This window comes from Ciconia boyciana, chromosome 1 (assembly GCF_034638445.1).
Source record: "Ciconia boyciana chromosome 1, ASM3463844v1, whole genome shotgun sequence".
NCBI lineage: Eukaryota > Metazoa > Chordata > Aves > Ciconiiformes > Ciconiidae > Ciconia > Ciconia boyciana.
In genome coordinates this window covers 128,676,081-128,701,819 of record NC_132934.1, presented here as the reverse complement: position 1 = coordinate 128,701,819, position 25,739 = coordinate 128,676,081, and the positions used below count along the sequence as shown (strand labels likewise).

The following is a 25,739-nucleotide window of genomic DNA, read 5'->3' as shown; positions in this document are numbered from 1 at the left end:
GGAGTCGTCTTGTCACTGGAGGCTGCTGTGCTTCGTGGATTGTGTAATCTTCAGAGGAGACTTAGTACAGCAAGGCACACGCTGATTCACATATGTAGGAGTGTAGGAGTGAATCCAGAGTAACTCAAGTCTGGGAGAGTAGATGTGGGATGCGTATTTATTTCCTCAAGTGAATGGAATGAGGAAATTCCCACTTCCCCCTCACTGTATTATCACAATCATATACAAACATATGCTGGTTTTGCCTTTTTATTTTATTATTTTTCATGATGTTATTTCTACCACTGAAAGGTAGCTCAAAGACAGCATCAGGACACAACCGAGTGGAGTCTGGGTATTAAAACCTACGTGTCTTTCTTAGATATGAGATGGGATGTGTGTGATCGACCTCTCTGATGTGAACATACGCTTCCCAAAGCCCAAAAGGAGAGGGGTTTGTTAGGATTACGCCTGGTGTCAAGGAGACCACCAAGTGCTGGACTGATCAGCGACGATCAATCTGATCTGAGGCTCCCTTCTGCGACGAGGCAGAAAGCGTGGGGCTGCCAATCTCCGAAAAGCTTGGGGAGCATAGAAACAGGAGGTTCACAACTTCAAGAGGGGGGAAAAACCAGGGAGAGCCGCTTTTCCTCGTCCAGCCAAATCCCGAGTGCTGCCGCCGGCACCCTGCCCGCCGCGGAGGCTAATGCGGATTTGGCAATCGGCAATACGGGGTGCTGCGCACACCTCAGGCGAGGATTGCTGGAGAGGAGATGCTCTGGGTGACTGCTGAACCTCAATAAAAAATACTGCACCTCCTATAACATAATTGCGTGCTTTATTGATATACACAGTAAAGCAGTATATAATACAATAGTAAGGCATATATTTGGTGAAATTTGATATGTTGTGAAAAAATGCAGTAAAACAGAAGTTTATAAAAATAATTAGTAAATGTTACAGTGTTGGTGTTAAAACACAATATATTATGATATCCAAGTAATAAACCAGTACTGAGTAACAATGAAATAACATGCCATATGGTATTTATGTATTCAATTACACTGATTATGTTTTACAGTTTAATACTTTGTCGTTATAAGGAATATGAAATAATTCCCAAATTATGCTTAAAAAAACAGCGATAAAGCTTTCAACTTTTAAAATATTTGTTGACAGACTCACTCCAAAACTAAGATCTAGAAAGTAAAACAAACAAAACAAAGCCCTGATGAAAACAACCGTGCAATCCATTTTTCCTCCATGTTTTTTCTGAAGAGAAGGTTTAACATATAAGGGGAAAAAAAAAGGAAGAAACCCATCTCTTTCTCAGATCTCAATTTAAACCTTCTGATAAAAAAGACCATGAGAAATACCAAGGGTTCCTATTGTAATAAAGCGTTAAAAAAGCTTTTTATTAGGAAAGCAGAGGTTTGGGAGGATTGTACTTATTTTTGTAAATGATTATCGTTGTTGGTATTATTTAAACGATGAGACCTGGTCACACGATGGACACGTGGTGATGATGTAACATTATCTGTACGTAATTGTCAGGAACACCACAAAACCAAAGTGAGGTAGAAATAGCATGACTAGCCATGTTCAATGTTAACTAGCATTCAAAATAAAATCTTTCCCAAGTTTCATTACACTTCATACAAGAAGAGGTAACAGATTTTTTACTCTTGCAATATAAAGTCAGATGGTGTGTTTCTACATATTCTAAGGTAAAATTAAAAGCTGGTTAAGAAAATGAAGTGGTAAAGCTTTTGCTGACAGCACCTCATACCCAAACCTACCTCTCACAAGCTGCAGTCAAGCTGGCTAATCTGTTTTGCTATCAGTTCCTCTCTTTCTCACTTTATTGTTAATTATGTGGGATTACTTGCAGAGAGAAATGGGGAAGGAGAAAGGACCAGGGCCTTTGTTTTGGTGATAAATATCTCACGGAGCAGTGTGGCTACCTTCACCTGATCACCATACGTGCGCAAGAACAGCAGTAACTCTTCTACAGCCTTTCCCAAAGGTTGCTCGCAGCGTTACAGCTCCTTGGGACCAGCTGCTGTAGCAGGCTGAGACACACGTTGCGGAAAGCTCTGGTTTTATTTTCCAGAGGATCGAGGAGCTGCATGCTCATTAACAGCACTGGGAGCTGGACAAGCAAAGATGCTCTGTGAGTAACCTACTTGTGGGATCAGCTTCTGACCCGAAGCACAGGGGGCCAGGAGGGAACTTCTCCCTTTCTTCTCTCCTCTGCAGCAAAGGTGATGCGAGCGGTGGCAGCGGGTGGGGGAGAGCTGTACCCAGCTCCTGCTGGAGCACTGGCTGCTGGCCACGGCCAGCAGGGTACTGGACACTGAGGTCCAAGGTTTAATCCGGTAAGGCAATTTCTACGTTCCTTTACTAATAGCATTCAGGAATTCAGTCAGCAGAGGAAACGCTGGCGCATAGGATGGTCATTAAATTCTTTCCTTTCCTTCTTTCTTCTGGGGTTTTTATTTTGGTGTTGGTTTTTTTTTTCATTAATTTTTTGCAGGCTCTGTCATGTACTGTGCTCTTTCATTTAATTATTGCAAACTAGCTGTGTGATTCACGTAATTCTTAATTTTATTGGAAAGAGGTGAAATAACTACCTTAGTTGGAAGTTCAGGAATTTTTTTTTTTAAGCCAGCCCTAGTCAGACAAAACCAATGAGAAATGCAAGTTGGCTGTTTTGGTGTCGCTGCAGGAAATACTTTTTTTTTTCTTTTTGATAGGCAAGGAAAAGAACACAGAACATGAATCTCTCTGATGCAGTTACAGAGATGAAATGATACTAAACAAATGCACTGCCTCAGTATTTTTTTTGGGTTTTTTTTTAAGGGGGTTTCTATAAACAATTATTTTTATAAAGCACACTTTAGTTTACAATCTTTCATTATAACTGTTATAAATTTTTTTTAAACAACCCAAAATGCGTTCCATATAAAGAAATGGCAAGTTATTTAGCTATCAAGATTTTACATGTAGTTTTCTTATAATTTTTGTACAATTGCATAGACGTGTAAAACCTGCCATTGTTAACAAAACAGTAACAGACTTAGGAAACTACTGAAATCTACAGTATAGTACCACTACCCTTCACAAAAATATAGATTTGTTTTCTTGTAAACTCTTACAGTCTAATCCTCTTTGTAGTATGAATATTATAAAAACCATGCGGGACGCCTGAAGTTGTAAAACACATCTTGCTATTCTAACACCTTGTTGTCGGTCATCACTGTCACTAAGGTTTCCATCGCTCTTCCCAAGTCGTCTGCCATGTGGAAAAGGCTCCCTACATTGTGGCCTGAAAAAGAACGTCAAAGAAAAGGAAATTAAACGAAGACAACACAGCAGCAGATTGGTAGGAACGTTTTATAGAAAAGGCTGAGCACAGATCCATCACTCGCCGTGTACCGCTTGCCGCCATCCCCAGTGGAGTACACCGGAGAGTAGTCTTTCCAAAAGTCTTCTGGATGAGTCTAATACGTTGTCGTTAGCCAAAGTTGCCAGTTTTGCAGAACACTTAACAGCAATACTGGCTTGAATGGCTAGGGTAAACTATGTTGACAATAAGCCAGTGTGTTTGTCTTCCAATCCCCCCCCGCCCCCATAGCGATGAAGCTGCATCATTACGAATGTTCACCGAAAGCAACGATTAAATCCACTGACATCACAGAAAAGTTTCCAACTGGTGCTGCAAGTGTTTGACCATTCAATGTTCTATCAAGGAGAAAAACAGAAACAAACAGATCAACAGTAATTAACTAAATCATTAAACCCAAGAGGTCCCAGAAGGATACCTGCACAGATAGCTAAAATGATGACCAAACTAAACGGCTGCAGTTTATTCAATCGTTTTTACAATATCCTTTGCTTTTCAGACAGCAGTCCAGCAGAAACAAAGATGCCACAGTTATCAAGTAACTACTATACAGTGGTTCATTTGCGCATTTCTCCTCACCTGTAACCACTGTAAAGTCCTAAGATGGTATAACCACAACACATGGTCCTCCTACACAGACGTGATAAACAAACGCAGAGTACAGTTCTGGAGAGGAAACCTGTAACTTCTTCTCACACTCATTCTACCACCGCTGCAAATGGAAAGGAAAGGTAGCAACGCTGATCAGCAGTAAGAAATGGCTTCATCACAATTAGAGACTAAATAGACTTGAAGGCAGGGAGACTAAATTGCCACAAGTTGCCATTTTAGGCCCTTGGCCTGCTCTCCAGATGCTGTTCAGAAGAGTGTGGGTCTCCTGCAAGTCCTGTGTCAGATCTGTAGCCCTCTATGACAGTCTCAAATACCCTCTGGCATCTCAAACGACAGAGACATCATGGTTTAAACAGCTGAATCCCATCTGGAGTCTCCCTACTGAAAAAATATGACTGAAGAGGGAATATGACAGAGATCTAGGCACCCTACAAGATGAGCATCCAAACCAAGGACTGAGTGTTCAAGATTTCTTGCAAGGACAAAGAGGAATGAGCAGACAGGTGGTCTTAAAACAAGCAGAAGGAAATTATACTCCACACAGCACATAATTGTGTTACTGAACTCATCGCCACAGGCTGATGTTGAGGCCAAACACATAAATGAGTTAAAAAAGGAGTTAGAAAATAATCAATGAAGAAAGATTTATTTAGATGCAAAGAAGTGCATGTGACCTTCAACTCAAGAAGTCCCCAAGCTGCAGAGTGCCAGCAACTCAAGGTATGTAACAGGGGAAGTATTGCTCAATAAAACTCCACGTTGCTATGGCCTGAGGGGTTTCATTTATTCCCTGAGAGTACTTGCGATAGAACGTTTGTCTGGAATAACATGGGAGGTGCAACGCCATCTGCCCACAACTCTGCGTCCAAGGAACGCTTTGTGTTAGCCTGGATGCCGAGTCCTCGCCATGGTCCTTGAGGAAGGAGCACCCAAATGAAGAAAGGATGTGAGCAGGGTATCCAGGATATATCTTCCATGCAGTCCCTGCCTGTAATGTGCTGGAGCCTGACTGTTAGCATTGCCCATCTACACAGTAGGTGTCCCTCCTCACACAACTGTCTTCTCTAACAACAGGAATGAACCTTCTCTGTGGCGCAAATCAAACTCACCATCCTCTTCCAAATGTTCAAATATTATGGTAGTCATGCACTGTTGACAGTTCTACAGTACATAGGAGCTTGGAGTGATGTTAGTTAATACTCATCAGCTTTTATGAAATGGAAAAAAATGACCTGAGAAATATCCAGAGAAGTTTGTTTCTTCTGGAGAACTACTACCACCTTTTACATTCAAATACTAGATTTTTAAAGTTTGTTGGGTTTTTTTTTTTGTTTTTTTTTGTTTTTTTTTTTAAATGTAGCATTCATTACACAAAACTATGCCGTATCTAAATGATAACTACTCAACAAGATGCTCGTTCAATAGTGAGCTGTGCTGTGCACGGCACAGTTTGCCAGACATCCATACAAAGAAATACTTGGTTCTAATCTGGTGACATTTTGCTAATTGCACTACTGCAGAGAGAAACAGATGCATCAAACAGCAGTTTAATCCATAAATCATTAATGTATAGCCATCTTATTCATCCTAAGCAAAAACTTGTAATTTGCTCATCAGCATGTCAAGTAACAGCATATGAAAAATTCCTGCCAAGTTTTGGTCAACACTCCTTACTTTAAAATAAATGTATGCTACCACATTTATTTTAGATGTAAGGGATAATCTCTCTTACTGGCACCATGCAGGCTGAGATCAATCCAGCAAATTACACCGTGGAAAGTGAAAATTTGATGAAGTCATATGAAAGCAAGAACATATTTTAGATGGGAGATGCTTACGTAAACAGAAAGGTAACTGCCACTGGTTTGCTCTACTTACCCGAAACTCTGACATGGCTCAGGTACCTTTGTAGCATGTGCTATCAAGGCTTTATTGGAATAATCCTGGCACAACCGGAGTGAACTGCAGCATCCCCACAAACATCCTGACCCTGCAAACTATTTTCAAGAAATCTCTAGGCTTTCTTTTTCCTCACCTGCAGCAACCTACAGACACGAGACAGGGAGGTGGTGAGAGTCATAACTGGGTAGCCAGCCGTGAGAGGCACTGCTGCCTGTGCGATCACGATCTCTCGTTTAGATTTGTTGTGACCCATTGTTTCTAGAAGCAACGATGGGATGCCAGGGCTCTTTAGGGACTCCAACACCACTCATTCCCAGCTCAGGAAGAGTGATCACCCTCCATGGACTTAGAGCAACCCAAACTGCTAAACCCCATTGTCAGAAAAAATCAGTAGTTGTTAATACTATTTTGTTCTGTCAGATACAGACCTGTAAAGGTAACAAAGGCAAGCTGGTTTTATAGAAAGAGTCTAGGTCTAGAAAGAATAACTTCCATCAAAAATATGGAAAAGTCATCTTTCAGAAGTATGCCACAGTAGATACAAACTGCTAAATTGTTAAGGCAACTAAAACATGGGCCAAGAAGACCTTATGCATCCAGGGATCCCCAGGTATTCTTTTAATGCATAAAAATTACAGGAATGTCTGCTAGTCTTTTTTTCTTTTCTCTGTTAATTGCTGCCATATTTTTGAAATAACCACGCTTTGAATCTGATCTCCCTCCACAAAAGCTGCACAGAGGCAAGCTGGGGTGATCAAAGAGATGCGACTCCCTCTGCCCCCCACCATCCACGCTACCTCTCTAGCACAGGTCTTAATTTCCTCTGCAGAAAAGCTGAACAGTCATGTGTCTCCTCCTGAGCCATCTGAGTTTACAGCTCAGAGCATGGCCACAAACCACTGCTGATTGCAGTTTATGTTAACAGCTGGACTGTAAAGTGCCACAGCTTGGGGACCGCAGTCTCCGGGACAGTCACAGGATGAGAGGATGGGCCAGAAGAATGGGCAACATAGCTGTGCTCCAGCCACTCAACTGGTGAACCCTCAGCTGGCCGTCACTGCACCGCCAGCAGTTTGGCCTCTCTTGCAGATGGGAGTAACAGCTAGGACAATCAAGGCTGGAAATAGTTGAGAACAACATATGCAATAATTTCCTGGTACTGAATGCACCCTCTTCTATAATGCCTGTTACCTAAATAAGAGCTCAAATTCACTGACTGTTTCTATATAGCTCTGCTTTTTCTGTTGAATACTGCTTACTTGCCCTCTCTAAGATTGAAACATAGGACACTGACAGTTTTAATTAAGAAGAAAATGAGAAAAATACTGTCCTAAAAGCACTCAGAAAAATATAAATCATAGCTTTCCACTCATTATTATCCATATTTTTAAAGTAATGCCACCAAAGAAGGCATGAATTAAATTCTTTTTTTTTTTTTAAACTTTAAAGCTGAGAAAATTTTCTCTGTGCTTGAGGCACTGAAAGGTTGAAAGATGCTGCTGTATAAGAAAAAAACTAGCACACACTTTGAAATGCAGCCATAAAGCTCAAAATGGACATGGACAGTATTAACTTAGACTTATAAAATGGAGGGAATATTAATTTGCTTTGAAAGCAGAAGACACCTATTTCTGCAGACACTAACTACATCACTTCTGGTCACATACAAAATGATGCGTTTCACATCTGCTGAATTTGCTTTAGAGGCTCTACCGGAATTAAGGCCCTTGGGTGAGGGCGCAGTAACTGAATACCTATCTTATACTACAGCTTGTCAGAGTAATAAATGTGGAGCATTCAGACTCAAAAGAGTCGATAGAAAGTAAATTAAGAAACCCCAGAACAACGCAGTGCCTTTTTTAGCAGCACAGATTTCTAACCCTTCCCCAACAAAAGAAAAATCCTTCCTGTTGGTGGCTTGGATTTTGATACCCTTATTCATATCGAGTAATGCCACGAAATCCATGGGATTACACACGAAGACAATACCTAATGTGAGTAATGGGATCAAAACCTGGCTGGGTGGGTTTAAAACTGCATGATCTGCCTTTGCACAAATGGATTCACATATAAAGCAAAAGCTGTTCTATACCTTAGCTCATACACTTCATAAGCAGATGGAGAATTGCGTTTTATATTCAGCTCTTTAAGTTACCAAGCCCCCTCTGGAACCATCAGCGAGGACAAATACATTGGAGACAAATAAACTGGAGAGCGCTGAGTGATTCATTGAAGAAGTCAACACTTTTAGGGTTAAGCAGCTAGAATCTGATCAGGTAGGACATGCCCATTTTTCTAATTTTTCTTTTTTTTTCTTGTTAATTGTATCAAATATGCCCTCAGCAGCAGGAGCTTTTTCTGAATAATATGCATAAATATGAATGAGGATAGTGGAAATCAACAACCTATTTTGCTGAACTGGAGAACAATTCTCAGACTGCATGAGCTGAGAACAGGCAGGGCTGAATATGAAATCATTTCCACAAAATTTCTGGACTGGTGCAGCCTGTTGATGATATGCCAAGCACCCTCTTTTGATCCATATGAGAGGACCTGCCATTTGAGGACAGACTTAACCTGCACTGAGGATCTTACTCCTTGAAGTAGCTGGACCTGTGCCAGCTCCTACAGCCAATGCAGAGAACCACTGTATTACAAGGCACCGCACCAGAACAAATCCTGGCTTACCCAGGGTAGCCTGTCGGTGACTGGGGTCACAACAGCTCTGCTAAAAACCCCAGTGCAGTGTGTTTCCATGAGCCCCCCCTCTCTGCACCAGCAGAAGTTTGCAAACCGGGTTACCCTTCAATTTCTGCCTCATCCACTCTGAACATCTTCTGTGTGGGAAAGGTCATTTCACAGCTACTTGCAATTGCACTCAGGCAGTCTCTGAATATTTAATCTTTAATAATAATTTTCGCTAGGAATTCATCTTTCAGATGTTGTATCTGGTTGGCGAGTGAAGAGCAGCTTCACAGAGGAAAAATCAAGGCTCTCTGGAAATACTTTCAAAGGTGCTATGACAACATAGCACAAAACGTTTTCCTCCATTAACAAGCAGCGACGTACAAATTCTAAAATCTATTTTGCATCAAACCAACCATGTCCGAAGTGCACAGTGAAAACCATCGCCCATTTGCACTGCTGAATACAACACTGTGGAGCTGGTGAATGTTAGTAGCATTCTTCATTCTGCAATAGTATATCAGGAAATTAAAACACCTGAATCTCTTATACCTCTCAACTCTCACTGTTCTAAAGAAAAAGAAAAATACTATTTAATAACTGGAGATGATGGTTGGTATATTGGCACATATATGTAAATACAATTGTGAGTATGTAAGCAGAACAGCAAGAGACGTGGGTCCCCCTGTTGTGCTTACATACAAGAGCAACAGAACATAAGTCAATGACTGCAGCATATTTGCTGACCTCATTTATCATACAGAGGCTTAATTTCAATGTATTATTTTCTCCTCCCTATTCCTGAGTTTCCACCTCTGGGAGGATGTAAGAAAATGCAGATCCCTGAGCTGACATTGCCTCCACTGAAAGTTGAGAGGTACGCTACTGTTAGAGCACACATGGGGAATGCACTCAGCAAAATCAAACAAAACCCAAAGCAAAATAAAACCACCCCCTCCCTTCACCAAACCCAAGCAAACCCGTGCTGCCGTCACACGCATGCTGGGCACAGAAAGCAAGCTGTGACAAACAGAAGCCATGGCAGTGAGCCTGCATCTCACTAACCTCTCTCACTGGCTTTCCAGGGGCATTTCTTCCTTTAGGAACAGAGAGAGGAAGTGGAAGAAATATCAGAAAAGAAAGGTAAAAAACCACATGTGAATATATATTTTATACTGTAAGAGACACTTCAACTTCCGTTTAGGAATTTAATATAAAATAACTGCATTTCTGCTTTTCTGAAAGTACACTGAAATCCACTGATGATTCTGAGCTGATTTGTTCAAGAACAGTTCTGTAATCTGCAGCTTGGTTTCAACCTAGCAAAAACACTTGAGAAAACTACTAAAACCAACTTACAGGCCTTTCAGTTGAGGATAAAGATGGCAGAGAAGATCTGAATTAACTTTCTAAGCATCCAAATTTCCTCAATTTGAGTACTTCTACTAATCAGTATTAGTGGTAAAATCATGTTTCCTCAACATCAAATTAATTCATCCAGACACTTTACATTTTATTATGGCCTACATACATATATACAGGTATACGTTCATATACACATGCACGTCTACACACACACACACGCACACATTTTACACCTAGAGCTGTACGCTGGAATAGAACATGCCCACATTCAAGATAAATACATTCCAAAAGATGTTTCCAACAAGCTGATCTGCAAACATGGTAAAACTGAGGGGGCAGAGGGAGAAAGAGAGAAAAAAAATTCAAATAAAAGGGGAAAAAAGGGAAAGTATCTCATCACTTTCAAGTTGTACTGCCAAAACAGAGGAGTCATTAATGGTTTAGCTGAAAAGATGTTCCTGACGAGCTTTCACGGAAGCCATACTTTGATCACACTGATTCTTCTCAAACATTTATCATAGCACATTTGTTTTAAAAAAAAAGAAAGCCAGGTGTCAATCAACAGCAGAAACACCCCCTCGCCCCCCTTCCCATCACACAGCCGGTGACAATAAGATGCTTGCTGCCTCCAGAAGCAGCATCCCACTGTCACTGGTACACTACTGCAAGCACCACTATGGCCAGACTGTGTAGCCTTAGGCGAGAAAGTCACTGCGGTAGATGCCGTTCAAGAAAGAGGATGATCTTTGCCCCCGAGCTGTTGTAAATGATGTAATTGTAAACGACGTATGCAACAATGGAGAGAAAGACAGATATAGATGGGAGAACACACTGGTCAGCATAACAGTAACCTAATCGCTGTCGAGTTTTTTTCTAGATATGGCAGCCTGCAGGAGAAGGGAAGGAAGACAATAAATAGCTTTGCAGGTATTTTACAAGGAGTAGAACAAGGGTCAGCAACAGAGCAAAGCTGAGCAGAGGTGGTAAAGGAGAGGAGGAGAAGACAGAGGAAGTGAATGGCATCACTGACCACCACAGGTCAGAGCCACCGCTCAGCTACAAACTCCAGGCATTGGAAACGGCCAGGGCAACCTCTGAAGGGCTTGGACAGCAAAGATTATGATTTACTGAACAGGAAGTTTTATTCCCTTCCTTCCTCTCTCCCTCTTCCCCATAGCATACTTACTATTAGAAATGATAATAATAGCTTTGAAGTCGTGCTCTGCATGTGGGTTTTTATTCTGCTCCTAAGGGGAGCCTCGACTCAGGCTGTGTCTATAGCACCCGTGCTGGTGGTGCACAGAGGTACCAGAGCGAGCTTGACGGCCAGGAGAGGTGTCGCTTCAGTTCTAAGGACTTCACCTCGCAGGCCTGCCTGACTCTCCAGGACTTACATGAGCGCCTACGCAGCCTGTGATCTCCTCTGGTGCTTTTATCAGGAGCCATGAATTCCCTAAAAAATGCCTCCCAGGAGGGAAGATGAGAACCTCTCACTAATAAAAATCATGTAACAGAAAATCCTTGAAAATGGAAGATATAAAATCCATTGCATACTTCGGCCATTTTCTGAGGAAGAGCCCCAAGGTTTAGCTGAGTAGGTGATCTGCCTAAGGCCTCCAGAAACTGCAGCATGGTGCAGCTGGGTGTGCAAGAGTCCTGGGGCATGAATGAGATCCAGCAGAAGACAGTTTAGCTTGGGTCAAGAGGAGAGAAGGAACTGCCAACATGCAAAATACTGGATCCTTTTGGAGGTCTTAAGAAATGCCTACCTGTCTGCACAAGCACCTAAAATTGCAGCTACACAGTGTTTAATTTAAATACCTACATGAGACAGACTGGACTCTGCTTGAAAATGAATGTATTTAAAGGTAACTGGGTAGCTCTGCGCCACACAAAACAGCTGCTGAGGAAAGTCTGTGGTGAGTAATCAGCCCTAGAATTTGTTAAATGCAACAAAGAGTACCACTACTACAGTAACAGCTAATTTCTTTTGGAGGAAGATTAAAAAGGGTTTAATGGATTTTACTTTATTTTCTTCTTTGCATATGAATGAATGCGTGTCTCTAAGTTTTAAGGCAAGGAGTATGGTTTGGCATAAATTGCAGAGGAAGAAGATTGTCTGTATTGCCGCAGTTCTGAAAATTTGTATTCTATAAGGCATCAAAATACTGATACACGATCCATGGGTGCCTAATTATCTATTATTCCTGCTCAAATCAAGATTTCCTGCCCTTACAAAATAGAAGAGTCTTTCTTTTTCTTTTTTGGAAATCTACAGGACATTGTATCACAGGCAAAGGTACACAGAGAGTGATCAAATCAATCCCGAAAGCAGAGGCACTAATAAAAACTTCATGCATCTATGCAGATTCAGATCAAAGCAGAGAGCACAAAGCATCTCCTGCACTGCCCCTCTCACTGAACTCAGGAGAGGGACAGGCTGCAGAGGGGAGATCTGATCTGCAAACAGCTTTTTTTCTTAAAAAAAAAAAAAAAGTTCCCCGAAGTTTTGTTAAATTCATTACCATATTCTCAGTTTACATCAGGACTGAGCATTATAAATCACAAAAGATCTAGTCCTCCCCATCACTATCCCAGCAGAAATCTGCAGAGAAGCTCAGCCGCTTCAGTACTGTTGTGCCACAGGGGAGTGATAAGGGATCTCAGTCATCTGGGCTCACGGATGTGGGATGTAGGACCATAGCACAGAGAAGGGGATACAGTCCAGAAGAGGCCAGGGCAGCTCAGTTGGAAGAGTATTTCCAGAATACCCTACAGTATAATAACTCCAGAGTACTCTTCCATTGATTCAGTGAAGTGTGAAAAGAAAAGCCTGCATCATTAAGATGCTTTACTGTCAGAATAAGAGAAACTGCATTATTTGCAGTGCTGAAAGTTGCTAGTTCCACTTAGGACATTAGTCCCATTAATGACAGAGCCTGGCTGATGCAAGAGTGAGAGGAGAGAATGTGTCTGGTGTGTGACATAAGTCAAATCTTATGCGACTGAGATAAAAATAAAACAAAACTTGTAAAAGATGGTGCTATTCGTGCCATTTATTTATTGCTGTGGGGTCTTTTAATTTCCCTGCACAAGACAACATCTGTATTAAGCAATACAATGTTAAGTAATAACGGTGAGTACCAATCCCTCTCCAAATGTTTTCATGTGATGTCCTGGCCTCTTATCCCTTTTAAACCATCATGGTCTCATTTCTAACCACTTCTTGGCTCCCACTGCCTCATTATCCACCAGCAAGGGCTCTGCACTGACACCCTGGGAAGCTCTCTCACCAACTTCAGTTAGCTCAAGAACTTCTGCCCCTAAATTCCCCTCTGAGCTTCATTCATAGAAAGCATTTGCTACAAAACCATAAACACAAAACACAGCCTGGTCCACCATGAGATCCACCTGAAGCGGTGCAACTTGTTTGTCCTCAGTGCTGCAGGAGGGATGAATTTGGCTTTCAAAACACTGGCCTGCCAATCTTACTTTCTAACTGTGAACCAGTTCCCTGGAGATTTAGTAGCTTGGGCACAAATACAGCGTGAAAATGTTTTCCTCTGTGGCCCATTATCAAGCAGGGTCAAATAAACCACTGAGGTGGTATTTAATGGTAGATTTCCACTAAATGTCAGACCTCTGGCTTTGACATCTGTTTTGAGTTAGCACAGCAGCTGTTCGAAGCAGCTGCAGCAGTTGTGAATTTGCTGGGAGCAGCAAAGTAAAAGAGGAATGGATGGGAAACCTTGTAGATTAAAAGGAAAGAAAAATTCCTTAAGGAGAGCAATCGTCAGGTATTCAGCAGAACTTCCCTCTCCAGAAATGAAACAGCTTTCGGCAGCAACAGTCAGCTGTGCAAGGAGCATGGAGGTCCTCTGCTCCTTAGGAAATGCCAAGAACTGCCAAAAGGTTAAACTGGAGAAACAAAAAACCCCCTATAAAAGGTATATAGTAACACAAGTTATTGCATGTGAGATCTGCTTATGAAGGTCTATGACACAATTTGTTTAACACATGCTTCTCTAAACTACATTCAAAATGATGCTATGAAGCCTTGATGCCCTTTTAAAAACAACTCTATGCAGCAAAAGCTTGGAAAATATCATAATCAAACCGAACCTATCTCCAGCTGAGTGACAATTACTACTACATTTTACTGCTTTGTTTCAGAAGTCCAAAGTAAGAGCTACTACTTGCTTTAGAAAACTGTTTCCCAACCTGAGCAAATCTTACTCTTCAGATGCTTTTGATGATGTTTAGACTAAATATTTTGTTTTTTATTTGTATCCTGTGATGTTCAACTATACATCTGTGCACCCATGCACCGCAATTCAGTCCTTTTCTCTCTTTACTGCTTATTCAGCTCTGAACTTTTCTCATGAACCAAAGCCTCCCGAGTCCAGTTTGCTTTTGTCATATTGTTCTGCACTCCTTCAAGTTGTCGTTAGCCTAATGGCAACAGGATACCCAGAATTATGTCCCTGATTCAAAAGACGTATCACTCCCTATGCTGTGATGTGCTGGAGCTGGACATTTAGCTTGAAATTTAACATGCTTGTGGCCTATATAACAGGCCACAAAGAAAACCCACATTTAATGTCCTGCCAGTAACCTCCCAGGCCTTTTAATATACCCCTAGATTTCCTCAATTGATTCCATGTATAAATTTCAGGTTATTTGTCTGGACATTTGTCCCTTCCTGGATTTCATTTTGTTATTCTCACTTTCAATCTAGGTAGGCTTTGATAAGTGCCCTGTGTCCGCTGCAGCTCTTCTGGAATTGCATGGTCTGTGAATGTCATAGCAGACTTCTCCTTCTGCAGCATTAGTATAGAAATAAACAAAGCTACTTCTAGTACTAGTCAATCTTGGGCATTTAATCCATCTTCCTTCTAGTTTGAATTCCTAAAGATAGTATGTATCACATGTGGTGCCACTTTACCCAAGTAGTTTGATTTCACCTTTTAAATACTATTTCATAAGCTCCTGTATCACAACACACTTCTGAATGCCAGACTGGGATGACTGAGTTTCTTGCATCTGACAATTTTTTCATTCTACTTAGTAAGAATTAATACAAGAAAATGTATTCTTTATAGATCTGTGCTCATCACTTGTTTGAGCTTATTGTTCTGTTACCTGAATACCTACAAACAGCCTAGGATTCAATGCAACCTGTAACGCAAAGAAATAAAATATTACTTGCAGCGTGCCGGAATCCTTACACTATGCCCTCTTCTCAGGCTGCTTTGCCAAACTGCTTTCACTCCTTTGCAATTACACTTTGATCTTTTGTGACAGATTGGAAACCTGAGACACAGATTTGCACCTCACAACAGCAAGAAGGCCCCTGATTCAGTGGTTTGTTGAGACCAGTCAACTCTTCTTCTTTTTCTCCTTCCTGCAGTCTTGTAAATCATAAGTCATATCCCTGATGCCTGTGGAATCTGACTGACCACAGCATCCTTCGTCTCACAATGAAGGTCTACATGAGGCTGCGGCAAATTAGCTGTGGATGTAAGCTTTGTTCATGTGGGTATCAGTTGAATATCATTTAATAGTCAAAATGGGAGTAGAAGAAAACTCCAATAATTGAAGTTTGCATGAGATCTCAGCAAAACTGACGATGTCAGTAGCCTTCTACATCAACCAGTGAATGGAAATCCATTTCCACTGGTTGTAGGACAAACTATTTCTCACAGAGGGCCTGACTGTTCCTATTCCTCAACCAGAAACAATTATACAAACCTGGCATTTGTGCAAATGCATCAAAAGCTACACGAAGAACAGAGAAACCTAATCGATGTCCTAATCTCTTTAGCCAAAACCTGGTACAATTCTCCAAAAAGTGAACGGCTTTTTCTCCCAGCTGGACTAATCTTTTTGTGTAGCCAAAGAAAGAGGAAGAGGCAGATTCTGGCTCAGCCCAGCAGTGCCTTGGTCAGGCCCAGAAGAAAAGTCCTGTGGGAAGCTTGACCCTGCCTGATGGCCTGCGCCTGCTCCTGGCTGCTGCACCAGAAGCTCCTCTCACGGCTTGGCTGAGGAGGACAGAAGAAGACACATGTCAAACAAAGACTGTGCCTCCTCCTCGCTCGCAGCTCTCCGCACAGCTAGAGAGTATTTTTGTCCTCTACTGCTGCTAGTCAGGCAGGAAAGTATATAAGCTGCAATCTCTTTTAGGGATGCTTGTGATCACATGCTACACTTGTAACATAGTTGCTGAATGGAGAAACAAAATAAGGGAATACATTATTTCTCTGTATTTAAATGACCACATTTTGCATCACCAGAATTGAAAATGTGAAGTTATAGCTTAACTTGCAGAATTAAAATGTTAACTGAATTTATCAATTTCAAATCTTTTTTTTTTCCACTAAACTTTATATTCTCTCAGTTTGACTCATGAAGCTTTGTATTTTTCACTAATAAAATTAAAACCTTTTCTATTCTCAGTCAGTAGGGAGTGATATCTAACAGACTGATCTCTGCCTATTTATACACAGGAAACGAACCACTGTATTTCAAATACCTCATTAACTGTTGTTTCGTAAATTGCTCCTATTTTACTTAAAACTAAGCTTGTTTTTAAAAAGAAACACTGTTTGTCAGTGTCATCAGCTATGATTACAAGTTAGATACCACATTTGGTGAATATTTTAACACATGGGGTATCTACATCTAGACACAGACGATTTACACAAATGATGGTCACTGATGAGAAAGCACTGTCTGTTGCAACCTTGTGTACACAGCAACTTTAAAAATAAGTCCATTTTTACCTACATACCAATATTTGACAGATGTTTCATCTGCTGTCTTTGATAATTAATATCTAGGCAAAATGAGGGCTGGACATCAGATTTTTTCATATAATGTTGAGGTGGAGATGAATGTAGTTAACTATAGATTGTATTAGATTTTCTTCAATAACATCTTTCTAAATGATTCCATCTTTTGATCTATAGCATGAGATCTTATGCAGTTTATACTGCCTTCTCCTTTTCCACTGCTCACAGATGATGCCTGGTGAGAGCGGAGCTTGCTTTGAAATCAAAGGATGGAGAAAACTTGACTTCACTGGAAGCCCAGCATGATGGTTAACGCATTTATCTACTAAAGAAGAACCTCTGGGTGATGTGTGAAACCTGTACAAGGGGCCCTGCGGTAAGTCTATGCCCCTCCTGAAATCCACTTAACAGGCTGTCAATAGACACCGGGACTTTCTTTTGCCAAGAGATTTATGTCTGAGCCTTCTTTCACAGCAACAGGTAATATCCCAAACTTCCCACCTCCTGCTAGGAATCTAAGGCATTTTTCTTGGTAGCAGAGTATTTTCTCTGGGCTCAGAAAAGACCTTCTTAAATGAAAAAAGGTTGAACAAATAAATCCCGGTAATACAAATGCTTATCTTTAGCAAACAACAGGAATGAGCAAAACAGAAACACTGAAAGAAATGCTGTGGCTGTATGCCAAGTGCAGCCTATGCTGCACAAATGAGCAGCCCACTTGTTTTTCCTCTGTCACTGTGGGCCCAAGTGCTACAAGGTTGAGAACTTTGACTCAGAACTTTAATATTTTTTCGAACCAGATTCTTCTTTGAGAAAGTTAGGGACAGAAGAAAAATGTGCTAAGACATGTATTAAAAATAAATCAGCAAGGGGACTGACTGAAAAGGAGAGAAGCTGTGAGAAAATGAACATGGCAAAAGGTAAGAGAAGAAAATGCTCAGGAAAAAAGAGTCTCAGACAGACATTGTTTCATCCATGTATCCAGCAAGGGCTACCTGTGGAGGTAGCTTAAGGTAAAGGAGGAGCAGGCTGCTTCTCCACTCTAAATAAGACAGGTTTCTCTACAGCTATTTTTAAAATTAAAACAAAGAGCAGCAAAAAACCTGAAACCAAAACACAACCCCCTGAAAACATCAAGGAACAGAAAGCACTTTTATCCTCTTCCCTCTCATCTGCTGCAGGCAGTAGCGCTCACCTCTGGAGCTGGGGAAGGAGCTGTTCAGCTGCTCCATCACTTCCTCCAAACCTGTGCTTGTGTCCTGGGGAGGGCTGAGCAGCTCATCCTCGCCTGGAAAGCAAATCCACACCACTGCATGAGAGCCACTATAAAACCATTTCCTAACAGCTTGTTCTTGCTATGTCCTTCACGAAGCTAAGGCTGTTCACTTAAACACATTTTCTGCTTAGTATACGACCAAAATTTTAAAGGTGAATTTTGTTGACTGTTATGTTTCTCTTTCCTTTTAAGGATCTAAGTGAAATTAAACAATGAATTTTACACAATTAACACTGACTTTAATTCGTACAAAGGGATTTAAGAAATAATCTACTCTGGTAAAAGAAGTGGGGTAAAATGTCTGCTAGGAACATTTAGTTCCATAAATGACACTCATTGTTTCAGCTTCTCTTATTCTATTAATGGAAAAAGAAATTGCTGTTGTGAGTGCTGCTATTGAGCAGCTTTCTAATAGTGCTGGATTCATGTTAGCACTGCTTTGCTTAGCTGCGTAAATCAGTAGAAACCCAGATTCTCATCTGCATCAGTATTAATATTTCTGACAGTTTAATTGCATCAGATTGGCGCTCCAAGAACATTCAATTGTACTGTAAAAGGGTTTAGCAGCAGTTTAATAAAGCGAAATACATTTCTCCCACTGAATAATTTCTATAACCTGATTATAGGGCAGCAGCTTAATGGGAAATTCAATACATTTTATTTTTACTGGGTTTTTTTTGGTCATGGTTTCAGATAACTAAAATCCATATGTTGATTTTACTGTAGACCCTAGCCTCCAATACAAATAAAGCATCCGAAAAAAGAATACACCTGAAAGATATATTTTGAGTGAGATTCTCCTTTTTTACTAGATTTCTTTTACCCCTATTAAAACACAGAAGCAATGTTGCTTGCTGTAATAACCATGAGAGGTACATCCTGATTTTGAAAGTGACTTAATGACCCTTTATTCTAACATGTCTTGCCCTACTCAACTTGAGTAATAAACTGCCTGATTTTCTGTTAGCATTTACATTCTTTAAATACTGAGGTGCTCCATGCTAGTGGAAAGCCTACTAAAAGAGATGCTAATGGAACACTTCAGGACTGCACATATTTCCTACTATTAGGCTTAGTGTCGGCCTCACCTTAGGGCCAGGAATTTCACAAGAGTTATTACTGATCAAGAGTAATTTTTCCCACTCCAGTACAAGAAGTGGGGTAAAGTGTCTGCAAGAAGCACTTAATTCATACAAGTGATGGTCTTCGTATCAGCTTCTTTTATTCCATTAATGGTCTAAAAATAGCCGCTGAGACTGCTTGCAGTTTGTTCAGCTTTCAACTGGTGCTGGGTTCACACATATCAACTCACACCACGAGTTACTGTTGCATCGAGTGTTGCACCGACAGAGGTGCCTTAGCAGACGTAATGTCCTTCCAGCCTCTGCTGGATGTCAAGGTGAAAACTCAGAGCGAGATCTTATTGCTTTTACCCAGGCCAAGGACCTTACCAGCATGCCTGCAGAAAACCACCTAGCCCTAAAGATCGAAAGAAGAGGGCAGTGGTTCTGCTGCCCTGGCCAAGAAGAATGGAGGACAGGTACTGATTTCCAAATGTCCAGGTAAGCGCTGATACAAACTGAACTGTGTTGACCCTCAAGACTGCTGTATCTTTTATTTAAAATGCATTAATTTTATTTTTTCTCATTTGGATGATTTTTCTGAGCATTTCATTGTAAGTGACAAAATAAGACATCAGCCAAGCAACCTGACAAAAGTAAAGACACCTTCAGACCTCAATTACCTCTCTTTACCCAAAACAGTCTTCCCCATTCGTGTTTCTACAAAAGGCTTGGAGAGCTGGCTGGGTCTCAAATGTTCTGGTGGTACCTGAACGAATTAAAGTTCGGGAACAACCTCTTGGCTCACATGCCTCAGAGAAGCTCCTCTGCTGCTACATTACTGGGGGAGAAAGGCCAAAGATCAGGACTTTCCCATTAGGACTCTATGAGAAGAAAAGCAGAACCTTTCCACTTGCCCAGGTGTATTTCAGGTTATCAAGGGATAAGCTCTTCTATTTGTAAATTAGGATCTGACTGGGTTGCTGCTTTTACCAAACAGCCGGACAACACTGCTGGTGGAAAACCTTTTACAGTAATCTCTCCTTGGGAAAGCAGAGAGGCAGAGAAGTGCAACGGGTCTACATTCAAATTAAAAAACCTAAGGTCTCCTTTAAAAAAGAAAAACACATGAAAGCTACCACTATGTTACCTCATTGCCTGAGAGACTGAGAGATCATCAGTATTTTCTTGAAAATGATGACTCCCTCATTACTGGGCACATGCCAGCTGCATGGGACCATTATTTACCACACCCCTCTGGTTCCCTTCGCAATTCAAGAATATTTTAAGTTGCGCTTCAGAAGACTCTCAGACTAGCAAGCAAAGCTTTCTGGTGTGAAAGGAGACTCGACAAACTGAATTAGTTGCGGTTTGTTAGCTCGGTTAGTAATTGTTTTTATAAGCTCTGCTCCGTGCTGCCAACAGTGTTGCTTTGCTGAGTCTCAACACGATCATACTGATAATGATTCAACATCTCAGTGCCCTTCCACATATTGGCTCAATCGAACAAACAAAAAACCCCAATTCATGTCTAAATATTTGCTTTAAATAAGATTTAGCCGTTTATATGATTATATGCGTGCTAATTAATTACAGTCTCACAAGTTAAATGGGAATAATTTTATATCGAGTCAAATGGAAAGAAGTAAGTTACTGTATTTTGTCCTACTAAACAATAAAATATGAAACGACAAGACTTTTAATAATGGCTGGGAACCACTGTCTTCCTATCCTTCTTGTGTATTTTAACATATTTTATGTGATGAAATTCATGACATTTCTTCAGAAAGCCATGCAAATTACTCCACCGATACATTTTGTCTACTCTGTTACAAAATATTTACTCACTAGTAATACCATTAAAGAAAGATAAAGAAAGATTGAAATGAAATTGCTGTTACTTGCAACTGTACTCTCACTCCCGGGATTTAACTTAAGCATTCCTAAAGGTACAATTTATTTCACATTTTTTGTTGTAGGGCGTATAGAACCCATCTTATTTGATAATGGCACAGGCTGACATTATTGCCTATGCTCAGGATGGAAGAAAAGGCCCCTGAACAAGCTGTATCTCCCACCACGATGGCACTTCAGACACAGCAGAACGTCCCCTCCCATTCAATTTCTCACTGTCATCGACTCTTTCACTAACTGCAGTGAAGAGAAAAGCTTTCACTTAAGCCTCTCACTCTCCCCCAAAGCCTCTCTCTAATACACACTAAATAAATTTCTGTGTATGAAGCTGAATATTATCACCAGACTTCAAATATTATCTTGTTGAAGTAATTTAAGCACATTTGCTTAAAGATACTGCAATGGCTGATTGCTTTTTTACTAGCAGAAAATCCTTACTACTTGGTAATAAATACTTATTAATTCTATAACAGATAGGAAATTAGGAAAATGCTACAGAGTAGTTACTAAAAGCACAAAAATAATAATTCCAGCCTCTAACTACAGAATATTATTACTTAACCTTACTCCACAACTCATATGATGTTCATTATCACATCTGATGTGATATTTAGGAAAGACACTAGATGGGCACTGCCTATGAGTGACAGCTCAATCCTACTGATTGAGCCATGACATATTAAAAATAAGATCACATGAGTTAACATGGGGGTGACTAATCATACTTTTCATCTCAGCAGTAATTAATACTACGTACATTTAAATCAGCCATGTCATGCTTAATAGATGAAAGTCAGTTTGAATAAAATAGTTAGCTTTTTAGTGATACTTGTTTTCAGAAGTCAAGCCCTGGCTGAGATTTGTGTTTAATGTCAAAATATCCATGCTACTGTGTGCATGATGATCAAAAGCAAAAGCCTGAACCATAATGAAGATGTAAAGTGTAAACAGCTAGATGACATTGAAGACCATTGCAAATGGCTACTTCATTCTCATTTGAACTAAACAGGAGAGCAGAGTATTTTCTGTCTTTAGGGATTTTTTTGATGGAAAATGGGACTATAATTATTTTTTATGACAATTGGAACTTTGTTGTCTTACCCATGGTTTCTGAAGTCTGGCTGCCAACTACACGAAGAAGCATTGGCTGACTGCTGTCTGACCTCTGCAAAGAGGTAGAAGGAGATGATAGTGTCGTGCCATTCACCTTGGCATCTGCCTGCGGCTGAAAATTGAAGAAAAAAACCAAGAGATTGTTATTAACAGCTCAGTACAGTTGCACAAATCTTTATATCTCTATATTTTTTACTTATTCCATGAATGCACACAATTTTCTGTCTGTTTTTAAGTAAATATATCCATGCAAACAATGGATTTGAATTCTGAATAAAACAAGGAAGAAGACTAAATAAGAACACCGAAACATGATTTCACCTTCTGACTTGCAGCCTGTAGAACAATTTAGTATTTGTCTCTGATTAGCCTCTACAGATGATTTCTTGGTCTGTTGTCGTTATTGATAATGCTTCACACCCTGTTTGGAAGATGACTCTAGAGAGATCTAGAAGAAAGGCCTGAGGACTCACCTGCTCCAGCAGCTGCCTGAGCCTGTGCAGCTGCGACTCCAGCTGTTTGTTGTGATCCTCCAGTATCTGCATCCTGGCCTCCAGGCGGCCCTTGTGCTGGCGAAGCAGCTTGGCTTCTGCAATGAGCTCAGCATCCCGGGGGCTTTGCGGAGAAACTGGCATCATCTCTGGGGGGGATGGCAGTGGAGACAGTCCTTTGTGGTCATGCTGTTGCTTCAAACGGTCGTACTCTGCTTGCAGGTTTCTGTGGAGAAGTAACAAGGAGGTAAAGCTTTACAAAGCTGAACAGGCAGTGCAGGCTACCCTCTGCATGGCGCAGAGAGAAGGCACCTCCTTTCGTGTGATGTGATGTGTCTCACTACCAGGGGGCACAGGCTCACCTGCACCACCCGCCTTTTGTTCTGCTGAATCCACGTGCGTGTAGGCTTACACCTCGCAGATTTGCACGGAGCTGATTATTACAGGGACCTGTGACACAAGCATTGCCTGAAGGCTCTCTGCGTCACCAGAATTCACAATTAATTCCTTTCCAGGGCACACGACGCAGAAGACTGGCTGGGGTCTAGGCACCCTCCCAAAGCCCAGGTACCGTCTGCCCTGGGCTCAGCCCTCTGTCGTCTTCCTGCATTTTATTCTTCCTAGCAGAAGTCGGACTGCCTGTTCGCTTCCACGCACTAATACACTCGAGGAGTAATTAGTGCTGAAAGAGGACTTTGAGTGACTAAAGCACTTTACAAAAACTAATCAAAGCGGACACCACCTGGCCAGTCTATCTATCTGTTTTATAGATGAGAAAGCTAAGACAGAAAGGGGGCCCAAAAAGTCAGAGCAAAACACAGAACTCAGGAGTTCATTTGCAACTCTGCTGTTGTCAGTCAGGTCACATCATTCTCCTCTCTTCATATTCGTGTCCTGGTTTCGGCTGGGCATTTCCAGCTTAGCTCTAAAATTACTAACCTAAAATGAGGAAAAGACAAATTAGTGAGCTAATCTGTTAAACTACACTGCACTAACTTTTGGGGCTATAATTTCCATCTTCATTTGGACTGCCCTTTCTAGAGTGCTGCAGTCTACTATAACTTTATGGCACTGCTAAGTTTGTTCTTTTATTCCGTAAAACTCCAGTTTTACTCCAGTAAAATACTCCATAGATTAATATGACCTATAGTGGTCCATGTGAAAAAAAATCTACCAAGCAGGAAGAGCACAGAAGGTAAGAAACTGAAACCTTGTTAGGGATAACACAGTCCAAACCCACAAAAATAGTAACTTGTAACAGAAAGCTTGTAGGCCTAATAAACTGCACTGGGATTTTGTTGCTATGATGTTTCTTTACAGCTTCCCAGAGGGGAGAAAAATGGCTTGATGCTCTGGTAACTGCTTACTCATCACAAGCAGTGACCCAGATTTTATTTTTTCCAACCTACTCTTATTTGAGGTTGTGAGAACAGGCACTTTTTGCCAGTTCTGCCTGCAAACCACAATACACTCTGACAGTTTGTCTGGAGGCTTAATAGCACCTCAGAAACCTCCCAATAAACTCTATTAAGCTCTGAAACACTTCTAAAGGTACGTTACTGTGACCAGATCAAGAACTAAACCAGTATGCATCATTTCACATGGATAAGAAAGTAATGCCAAGGACAAAGACAGGCTACTGACTGTTCTTCAAACATACTTGTGCCCCTCAGCAGCTGCATGATGGATGTGCCCTAACCTGCGACCGTGGCACCCGCCCAGAACATGATCCCTAAGGGATGTCTGACCCACATGATCCCTCCTCTGCAGAAGTTTTAAAAGGTTAAAAAAAGTGGTTGATCATTCTTAACTTCAGATTGTCCCAAAATTCAAGATTTCTTTCTCTACAATCCACACAAAGAGGGGAGACTATGGAGAGGTTTTTTTTCAAAGAAAGTTTTTTGTTTTAATGAAATACAGAGTTTCAAGTCCATGAAAACTATCTGGAAAAAAGAAAGAAAGGCTATACTGGGTATTGCCTTCCATATGACTTAATGTCTTCTGATACTTCCAGCTGAATGAACTAGTGAATAATTAATAAAAATACAAAAGGCAGTAGGAATGAGCATGACAACAGTCTCACACACGGTCTTATTGCAGACTAAAGTTTATACAGGATTGATCATTAAGCTTGTTTTTCACAAAGTCTGTAGATAGTGGCTATCGCTACCCCATGAGGAATTTCCCAGCAGTACAATACAGGCAATACTCTACAAACAGCAGACTCAAAAGTCTGAAGTGCTGTAAAGCAAAAGATAAAATATTACCTTAAGGGAAACGAAATAAATGCACTTGGTCATACTTACAACATAATCAGGTACCTTGCTACAAAGAAATCTACAATTATCGCCTCAACTATCAATATAGAGAAGTCCTTCCAGTAACTATGGTATTGAAAAACAAGTGAGGACCAGGGAGTAATTCAGATAAAAATGCCTTAATGTCTGAAACAATATAATTAAAAACTCTTTCTGAAAGCCTACAGAAAAAAAAAAGATTGTAAAGGATATTGCATATTATCCAAGCAGAGATATGTCTGAATTTGTGAGTTCTGTAATAATTAAATACAGTAATATTGTTTGAACAAAGGAATGTCATGTTGAAGGACACATGTGAATTTGCCCAGAGCACCTGTGTCACTGAGTTTTCCAGCTGCGCCTTTTCAGTCCAGCTACAGAGTCCTTAGTCCAGAGAATTAAGACTTATCGTAGCAACCCCTTTCAGGGCTGTAAGAGTGATGTGGAGTGCAGACGATCAATAATATAATAATAACTGGGATCTAACACACAGGAATGAAGATTTGTATTAATATAGTGGAAAAAAGCTGAAAATTAAAAAAGAAAGAATTTGAAAGTTGCTATAAGAATATCCTAGAGGAGAGAACAATCTGCTCTTATTCCAACCTCTGGAACAGTTTTAAGCTGTGCAGTGAAAAAGGATTGCTGCTGCAAGCCAGGCATCCCAAGCACTGCCCACAGCCCTCAGGGTAAAGCCCGTGTCCCAAGGAAAGGTGCTCTCTGACATTTTCAGCATAAAATGGGAAGCAAGAGAAAGGGGATAAAAGCATAATCCTCTCTAAATGAATGTGAGTGAGCAAGCATGGGCAGTACTGGGAAACCCAGCCACCCTCCACCATAGCTCAGG

General features: G+C 40.8%; 1 protein-coding gene across 6 annotated transcripts in view; it reads right to left on the bottom strand.

Moving 5' to 3' along the window:
• Positions 1–868: 868 nt before the first annotated feature.
• Positions 869–25,739, bottom strand: part of DMD (dystrophin) — a 1,150,282-nt gene continuing 1,125,411 nt past the window's right edge. For 3 of the 6 annotated variants that reach the window (XM_072848384.1, XM_072848418.1, XM_072848428.1), the window contains 5 exons: positions 22,578–22,821; positions 22,093–22,216; positions 17,936–18,028; positions 9,650–9,681; positions 869–3,307 (listed from right to left, as the gene is read on the bottom strand). In XM_072848384.1, the coding sequence (XP_072704485.1) occupies positions 3,296–3,307; positions 9,650–9,681; positions 17,936–18,028; positions 22,093–22,216; positions 22,578–22,821 (505 nt within the window). In that variant the 3' untranslated portion in view covers positions 869–3,295. The remainder of the gene's footprint in view (positions 3,308–9,649; positions 9,682–17,935; positions 18,029–22,092; positions 22,217–22,577; positions 22,822–25,739) is intronic. The other 3 variants (XM_072848392.1, XM_072848402.1, XM_072848410.1) reach the window with 1 other exon arrangement.